Raw genomic sequence first — 9,410 nt, 5'->3', positions numbered from 1 at the left:
AGAAAAAGATTTTTTAGGTAGATCCTCTTCAATCATAAAATAATATTCCTCTTTCATTTTACTTACTTCTTAATAAAATTAAGTTACCGAGACATTACTAACAGTCTAAAAGCTGGTTATCAACGTAGACGATTTTAAAAAACGTGATAAGTAATGAAAAATTGGTCGCTAAGTAAAAATTCATTCTGTAACGAAGGTCCGTAGCCATTTTGAAAGTTCTAAAATTTTCATAATCCAACTGCGCTTGCGCACAATAACCTGTCGCTTATTAACAGAGTTTGAACGACCGTGTGTGGTCATTGGTTACCTTAATGGTTACTTTAGTTCATCTTGTTTTATATGGCTACTTTTTGAAAGTTTTCATTCTGAGAATAAAATTTCTAAAAAACCTGATTTTAAACATAAACAGTTTCGTACCCACCACCAATATAGAATGGCAAAGTCACTTTTTGATGCTTTTCAGTTACTGGGACATTCAGTCAACAGTGTTGGACGGATTCCAGTATTTGCTATCAAGTAACTGATTAGCACACTGGCTTTCCAAAGTGATAAATTATGCAATTATCATTATTTTAAGTGATGGCGGTTAAAGAACTTAATTCACAGGTGCTAAAATTTTAAACAGTTTGTCGTGTATTGATTTGTAAATTCCCACCTTTCCACGATTTCTAGGTAGAATTCGAATTCTACGATTTCTAGGTGGATGAAAAGATAAGTTTTTATTTTTAATAAAGATATTAGAGTTTATCTATTCAGTTTTAAAACGCAGTAGATACAATTTTTGTTTAAACCGTACATTTACCGCTTCTCTGTTCGGATTTGTAAAAAAAAAAAAAACTCTAAGCTTTCTTTACTACAGGCGATTTCATATCTGAAAATAAAATCGAAACATTGAAACGTAAACAAAGAAAAAAAAGCCAGAAAAACATTTATCTTAATAATCTATTAACAAAAAGCGAAAAAAAAAAAAAAAAAAAAAAAAGGCAAAATAATATTCTAAGAGAATAAATCGTTTTTTTACAAATAAAGTTTGGATGACATCAAAAAAAATAAAAATAAAAATAACAAAAAAACCCCAGAAATAGGAAAATTATTGGAAAAAGGTCAATTTAAGAGAAAATCCTGAAACTTGGTATTGTTTTGAGCACACCTTTTAAGGAATAAGTTTGGGACATTATAGCCATTATTGAAAAGGTGCGGTCGCATATTCACAGTCATTATTGAAAAAGTGGGGTTGCATATTAATGGCCATTATTGAAAAAGGCGCGGTCGCATATTTATAGCCATTATTGAAAAGGTGCAATCGTATTTTTATAGCCATTATTGAAAAGGTGCGGTCGCATATTTATAGCCATTATTGAAAAGGTGCGGTCGCATATTTATATTCACAATCAATCTTCGAACGCGAAATTATATATTATCCTTACTATTAGGATGACTAACAAAAAATTTGAGGAAAATATTCTAAACAGTCAAGAAGAAATAAACGTTGACATTACTATGATGCCCATGCAGCTAGTTCAGCCATATCTTCGTCTATGTCTTCTTGTTTCGATTTTGATTTTGCTACAAAGAACGAAAATTTTAATTGAAAATAACAACTAATTTAAAATCCTCAAGTTGGAAAAACGCTTTCCTATCATTATTTTTCCACTTTTGGTAAAAATTTAAAAGAATTATGCCTTTTTGAAATCTGCAAAGGGGGTGTGAAGTTTCTGTACAGAAGCACAATTTTAAAAAATTATCTGCGTTTTCTCACAAGAGATTGTATGCTTCTAGTATTATTTTGTTTAAATGTAGAAAACTAAATAATGAAAGTAGATGACCACTTACTAGATTTGGGGAGCTCTGTAGTAGGGACATTTGGTAAACTAACACCCTTAGATGGACCAACATCTAAAAGTTGTTCTTCCAGGAGTTCTTGTTCGAGTTCTTCAAGTTCTCCCATAAGCTCATCCTTAACAAAATACAAAAAACATTATAGGAATAAATTAATTTAAAAAGTGTGTAAAAAAAAAAAAACTTAAGCAATTTATAATACCAAGTGTAACCACAAACTCATGCATAAATTTTTATCCAACATTTGCTGAGCAAAAAAACTTGTTTTGCAAGAAAGTTTTTCAAAGTACATAATTGTCTAACACTTTTGACAAAAAAAATAAAGATTAATACTTCATCAACATCTTGATCAAACCCAGCAGTTGAGAAAACATCTGATATTTCATTGGCAAGTCGAGTTTGTTCTGATATCTCATCCATTAAATCATGAACATCATCAACATCCCTTCACAATAAACAAACAAAAAATTATTTAAGATGAGCAAAAAACTGTAAAAATGAATCTAACTAAATTAAATGTAGCAAAAAGCTGCAATCAGTGTGTTGAGATTCTTTTTGATTTACTACAAATTAACTTTTAGTAAGAATGCCCAGACAAAAGAAATTTAGACGAGTTACAATTATTTTATAAAAGCAGTAAAAATCAAAATTGAAATTTTAATTTACTACAATTTATAAAGTTTTTTTGATAAGTTCAAAAAGTTTTATAAAGAAATAAAATCTACTGCTTAAAAAAAAATTTTGTTCAATATTTTAGAAGAAAATTCAATTTTTTAATCTCTACACTTCCATCTAAAAGTTTGAGATCACTTGAAAGATATCTGTATATTTTGTTAATATTAAAATTGTATATTGTAACTATTTGATTTGCTCATACAACTGTCTGAGTAAGAAATGCTGATGTACCAAACTATTTACTTTAGAGAGAAAATATATATATACACTACCGTCTGTAAATTTGGACCCACCTTACAAAAATAAACAAAACGCGTTTTAACTCATAAATAAAATTAAGAGTGTCTGGATTGGTCTCATCATAAAGTACTGTGAGAACATAGTTAAGAGAGATATTTTTAAAAGAAATATATTCTTACATTATTAAATTAGCTACTATTTACAAAATAAAACAAACAGAAACATTTTTAAGCGATATTGCAAAAGCACCAGAAATTTGCATTGAAGTGAATGGAAATCAGAATAAACCTTTACTACAGTTAAAAAAACACCTACAAGAATCTAATATGTTTGTTAAATTTTGGAGAACCATTATTCTAGCTCAAAAAGAAGACTAAAATGGGTCCTTGCTTACCATAAAAATACTTCAGAGTGACAAATCAAAGTTTGAAAAATTTGGCTCAAATAGAAGAGATTATGTTTGCAAAGATCTTTCCAGAGTGTGTGGTGGCTTCAGTGAAGGATGAAGGGAACTCTGCTATGGTTTAGGGTTTGACTAAATCTCCAATAACCTTGTTATTGGAAATTTAGTTAAAATTCATATATTCAAAAAAGAACACAATACCATTCCTAAATAAAATCAATTCCATCTGAGTGCATTCTTCAGCAGGATATGATCAAAAACGCTACTTCAAAATATGCAGGCATTATTTTAAATAAAAACCAGGTAAAAATATTTTCAAGAACATGATTTGGACTTCATAAAGCCCTGATTTCAACCTTATTGAACTTCTATGAGATGAGCTGGACGGAAAATCCCACAACTGGTATCCGTCATCAAAGGAGGATAGTTGTAATATTCATTTGTATTTTGAGTTCTTTATTATTATTATAATTTTTTTTTGTAATTGCATGTCAAATTTAATAAACTTTTGTCTGATTTTGCAAACATCCTACCTTGTTAATCTATTCATTAGCTTTCATTCCTTTTTTTTTATTTTTTTAATTTTTATATAGTGGTCTTAAACTTTTGGTTTGCAGTATAAGTATTAAAATACCTTAAAAAATGTTTAAAAACAAGCCATATATATATATTGTGTTCTTCCACGGTTCAAAAAAATGACCTTCCACCCAACCTTTCTGACCCAGAGAAAACCTTTGGAGAGATGATAGTACATATCTAGAGGATTAAAAAAATCATTTCCCCAAAATCAGGCATTGGCATCAAAACTAGAAAAATGCATCTAAAGATTAAGCTAATATTGTTGATATATGCAAACCTTAAGATTGCTCAATTTAGTTATGATAAGGGGGCTTTTGATTTCAAATTACATCTTTTGACAAATATCATGTTAAATATGCATAAAATAATGAGAAAATAAAAATAAATTACAATTTTTCAATTTCAAGTGGCACTCTCAAATCCTGGAAATCAATTTATTTCTGTAGAACGTTTTTTACCCTTCCCATAATATCATTTGTAAGTGCCCTTGAGGCAAAGAAAACAAACTGATCTTCTATTTTCATCATGGTTTTTTGCCTTATTGGGCATTTTTGATCTTTGAGAATTATGCTTCTAAATAATTGAATACAAGAAATTTTTATTGACAATAAACAGATGATAAGTTTTTGAAAGATTAGACATACGCTTTTTCCCAGATTTTTCTGCTAAACAAATTGAAACAGTTAAATACTCATAAAAGGTGGCACAAAACTTTAGGGTGTTGTTATACAGCACAAAACTTTAGGGTGTTGCTATGCATTTATTAATTGGCAATGTGTAATACATAAATAAAAAAAAAAACACTTCATATTCTAATGGACAAGTATGACTTACACTGAGCAAAGCAAAATTATGATCCTTTTAGAATAAAAAAAAAGACCAGCTTTAATGCACTCTTAGAACAAAATCACTTTGTAAAAAACATTTCATTTGTTTTCTTAGTATTTTTTTGTTATAGTGCAAATATTAATGCTTTAAATTGATATTTGGGTTAAAAATATAATTTGTAAATTAAAATATATTTTACTAGAGGTTTTCTTTGGGTCAGAAAGGTTGGGTGAAAGATCATTTTTTTAAACAGCGCTTCACATTATCACTAATATGCAGAATCAGCATAATTTCAACTGATAATATCTCAAGAACCAATATGATACTTTTTAAGAAGAACTGAAGAACCATATGATTTTGCTCTGCGCACTTTATTGAAGATAATTTGAAAACTTTTAAATAAATTTGTTGTTTACTTTTACAAGAAAAAGAAAATAGGTTCAAAAAACCAGAACGTTCTAATCAGCACTACTTGAAAAATGATTCAGTAATTTTAGTAAACTACAACTTCTAAGTTTACATTAAAAATATAAAACAAAAAAACATACAATCGCTGATGGGCAGTTTTCAAGGCTTTAGCAGCAAAGCCCATACTCTTTAGTACTTCAGTGTTAGTGTTACTGCTTTCCAAAGCCTCAACTTGAAATTCTATAGTCGACAAAGCTCCATCATTTTGTTGTAACTGCTTTTCTAGTCGCTTCTTTTTCTTAAGAGCATTTAGAGCAACTGAAGAAAAATAAAAAATTTTAACAAATTATTAATCTATAAGGTCATTAGCAAGAGCAAAACAATAAGAACTACTCCATATATCTTTGGTTTTATAATCTGGGATATTGCTTTATGAGCTGTTAATGTGCTAATTATGGCAGAAATAGAGATTAATTGAGCTAAAACCACATTAACTGGAATAATTTTTAAATGAACTATATTATAAACATATTATGTTGAAAATTTGTGGTACATATTAGAAAATGATTTAAGAAGTCAATATATACCAACTAAATCACTAAATCACTAAAAGAGACAGATTTGGTAGAAGAATCAACTAAAATTCTATTAGAACACATTCAAAGTTTGCACAAGTCAATACCTCACCAGATTCAATCTGTAATTACCACCAAAGGGGGTCCTCCCCCTTACTAGAATAAATTTGTTTGTTTTTGAAGTTGTTTTTGTTATTTTGTCCAGCCCCTGTATAATATAAACATATTACGTAGAACAAATCCTTGAAGTAATAGCTAGATTGACTTTTTTTATTCAACACTTTTTGAAGGTTTATAAATTTTTTTTGTCTTTATAAATCTAATTGACTGCATTGTGAGATAAGCAGTCAAGTATTTAATTAGCCAGAAATAACCCAATTATAAGCTAATTTATTACTAATAAAAAGAACAATTTAACATTTATAATTGCATGCCAATTGGTGCTTGGAGAAGGACATGACCATCTAATGATTGTTTTTGATTGGCATTGATTAAGAGCCAAGTCTCCACAATAGTGTCAACTCCCTGAAGGCTGCTATCAGAAATAGTGGAACAAGATCCCCAATATTTTTCACAAGTACCAACATTAATCAAAAGCCTTAATAAGAAAATTTCAAATAATTATTTTACACTGGAAAAATCTATGAGCTGTGTTTAGGTAAATCAATACTTAGACAATTTTTGACATCCTCCCTTGCAACATTTTTTTTACCATAGTTCAGCATGAACATTCCATGCAAAAAAAAAAAATTTTTACTCATACAAATAAACATACATCGATTTTAATGAACATTTCTGAAAAAATACTTTTTAAAAGTGTAGATCCTTGAACTCCATGCTCACTTAAATTTCTACCAGCAATCAAATCTAAATTATACAAGTCATATTTTTTATGTCTGGGTTCATAAAAAATGGAACCAAAATTAACCAAAAACATTGGTCATCAATCAATGTTGTAGATTAAAGTAAAATGCCAAACTAAAAGTAACTGTAGCCTAAACAGGGAGATATTTGGAAATGTAAATAGGGAGATATTTGGAAACATAACTTAAAATCAGCTTGCCAACAAATTGTAGCAACAAAAATTCAGAACATGTAACCATTCCAAGCTTTGTAAAAAGATACAGGCCTTTATTTGAAGAAAATTACACCAACTTTTATCAATTTTAATACAGATGTATAAATATGGTAATAAAATTGATTAAAACGGTTTGAGCAAGCATATATTTTGCAACAGTTTTTTAATCCTTTCAGATTATACTTCTAAATATTGAAAACAGCAGTTGTCAATTTTTAATTTCAAATAACACCTGAAAAACAAAATATAATTAATAAAAAAAAAAACCCAAAATATAAATCAGGGCTGTGAAGTCAGCTAAACTCTGATCCTGACTCCTCTTTATGTAAGAATTTATATTACTTAATAAAAATTTCCAAACTGATAGATTTCTATTTTCAGTACATGTAAAAGTTAAAAGGATGTTTCTTAAACTTTTTTTCAAGTAAGGAAAGCTCAGGTAGCCTATAATGAGTTAGCAACCAAACTTGTCTTTGTAGAAAAAAATCATAGTAAAATAAATATACCATAACCTGTCGCTAGTACTACATGACATTGCATTTATTTTGATATTAACAAAAATAATAACAAAAATTAAGAATAATAGTAATAATAATTAACAACAACAACAACAATAACAACAACAACAACAACAACAGCAACAACAACAACAACAACAACAAAAATAACAACGTAATAATAACAAAGAAAATGCTGTGGCAATGATAGGTAAGAATATTGGAAGCTTATCAAAAGTTAAAGCTGATGACAATGATTATATACCTACTACTGACAGTATAATGCATCAGGGAGAAGTCAAATAAAAACACCACATTAAAATGATGTTTCAGGCAATCCAATCAAACTTATTAACATCATTAAAACCAGGCCTTGATTATTATTAAATCTTTGCAAAGATATAAACTCTAAAAAAATATACCATAAATTATGGTCCTTAAAACTGTACCATTTTTCAGATAACTTTGAAAAATTTAACGAATTAAACATGTCACTTCAAGAAAAAGCTGTTACATAACATTAGACTAATCTTAAGATTATAGACAGTATAAAGTCCTTGGAGACACAACTTCAACAACACTTTCCTTTAAAATTTAATGTTAAGACAGTAAGAGTTAGAAACTATATTCAATTGAAATGAAAAAATTTAACAATATATGCTCAAGAAGAACAACCCAAGGTATTGGACATCAAGACAAAACCTGAGTTTTCTAAATGACTATTAAATCAACTTTTATTTAGAGTAAAACAGAATTTCTATCAACTTATGAAACCAAAACATACTTCTACCATTTTGAATTATGTATTAATGCAAATTATTATTTTAAAGAGATTAGAAAATCAGAGAATTGGTTGCATAAGACAAACAAAAAACAAAAAAAAAAACAAGAAAAGTAATTATTACCAATTAATTAAAATGATACATATGTACATTTATAACTAGTTCATGTGGTCATGGTTGTTACCAAACATGGACCAAAACAGTCATACTGAATGGCATTCGTTGCCTTAGATAAAAATGCTTTGATAATAGTAAGTATTACTATACTATACATATATTATAAGATCAAAATAACTTAAAAATTAGCAAAAAAATTATAATTATAAAGAAATTTTACTTATTTTCTAGTTTTATTTAAACAATAACGAATTTTGCTTCAGACCAAAATTAGTTTTAATTTTTTCGTTTCAGACCTTAAATAGTTTATTTAAAATAAGTTTTAATAGGTTAAAATAGGTTGATTCTTTATGAAAAGTGCTGAATAAGTCTTTTTAAAATGTCCATCAATTTGATACAGAATTAACACAAAGCTATAAAATGTACATTTAATAAAAATTTAGTCACCCAGCACAATTTTGGTATGAAGCTTTTATTTTTTTAAACTTTGTAAAACATTCAGTTGTGTTGCTTAACAAATAATCCATTCTCAATACTAATCTAAGGTTACTATGATACATTAGACTCAGCCAAAATAAAGTTAGGTTTTGATTTTATTGCTTAAAACAATTACTCTAAAAAATAAGCCAAGTTACAAATAAATTATATGCATAAACAAATTTCATGTATAATAAAATTGTTGTATAAGTAATTTGCAATATAGGCATAAATAACCATTGCCGATAACAACAAAATTAATTGAAAACATAATATGAATTAAGAAAAGTAAACCTCTTTTATTTTTCGTTCCAGCCTTTTTAGCTATATCAAGTTGCTCTGCTATTTTCTTTTCCAAGTGCTCTGACTTTTTTGTTAAAAGCTCCTCGGCTTGTCTTAACCTTTGAATGGCTTCTGAAGCTGTTGGTTCATCTTCCTTTTTTTTAGTGTTTCCGAAGATTTTTGCTAAACTCATTATGAAAACTTAATATAAAAAGTTCATATTATGTACAGTTAAATATGAGAAAACAGTTTCCATTTATGATTTGTCTGCACATAATTGTTTTAATGTTACGTCATGGAGTAACAGAAACAAAAACACCTCATTCGCCTCAAAACTACCGCAAGATGCTTGAAAGAGGGTTTTGTTGGCCAAAAATCTTTTTAATATTAAAAAATACTGACCAACAAAACTTAAGTTACACTTTATTGCACAACTGAAGTTTATTTGGATAATTTTTTATTAACACTGCGTATCTCAGGGAATATATGGTCACATAAACACAGCGCAGATTTTTACAACTAATATAAACAAAAATCGATTATTGACTCATAAACTTTACTGATAGGAAGAAACATTGCTGATTAAAAATGTTGTATTTTCGGAAGTATAAATAGAAGACCAAAAAATTT

The 9,410-nt window shown here is 28.2% G+C and overlaps 1 protein-coding gene across 1 annotated transcript; it reads right to left on the bottom strand.

Annotated features, from left to right (window-relative positions):
- Positions 1-845: 845 nt before the first annotated feature.
- LOC145194095 (charged multivesicular body protein 4c-like) lies at positions 846-9,087 on the bottom strand. Its single transcript, XM_090069093.1, has 5 exons — positions 8,793-9,087; positions 5,113-5,290; positions 2,173-2,284; positions 1,834-1,957; positions 846-1,566 (listed from the first exon to the last, which is right to left on the bottom strand). Exons 1-5 carry the CDS (start codon positions 8,971-8,973, stop codon positions 1,499-1,501), a joined length of 663 nt encoding a protein of 220 aa, XP_089925219.1. The 5' UTR covers positions 8,974-9,087; the 3' UTR covers positions 846-1,498.
- Positions 9,088-9,410: the final 323 nt, after the last annotated feature.

The sequence above is a fragment of the Hydra viridissima genome, unplaced genomic scaffold (assembly GCF_058129835.1).
Source record: "Hydra viridissima isolate aposymbiotic clone 2 unplaced genomic scaffold, HvirCarnegie_v1 scaffold_12, whole genome shotgun sequence".
Classification (NCBI taxonomy): domain Eukaryota; kingdom Metazoa; phylum Cnidaria; class Hydrozoa; order Anthoathecata; family Hydridae; genus Hydra; species Hydra viridissima.
This window is presented reverse-complemented; position numbering and strand designations above follow the sequence as displayed.

Bases quoted from the DNA above. Each gene is read 5' to 3' on its own strand.
- LOC145194095 (XM_090069093.1), bottom strand. From the start codon at position 8,973: ATGAGTTTAGCAAAAATCTTCGGAAACACTAAAAAAAAGGAAGATGAA. The intron at 2,285-5,112 runs GTATGTTTTTTT...TTTATTGTGAAG, and splicing joins AAAACTGCCCATCAGCGATT to GGATGTTGATGATGTTCATG. The intron at 1,567-1,833 runs GTAAGTGGTCAT...CGTTCTTTGTAG, and splicing joins TACAGAGCTCCCCAAATCTA to CAAAATCAAAATCGAAACAA.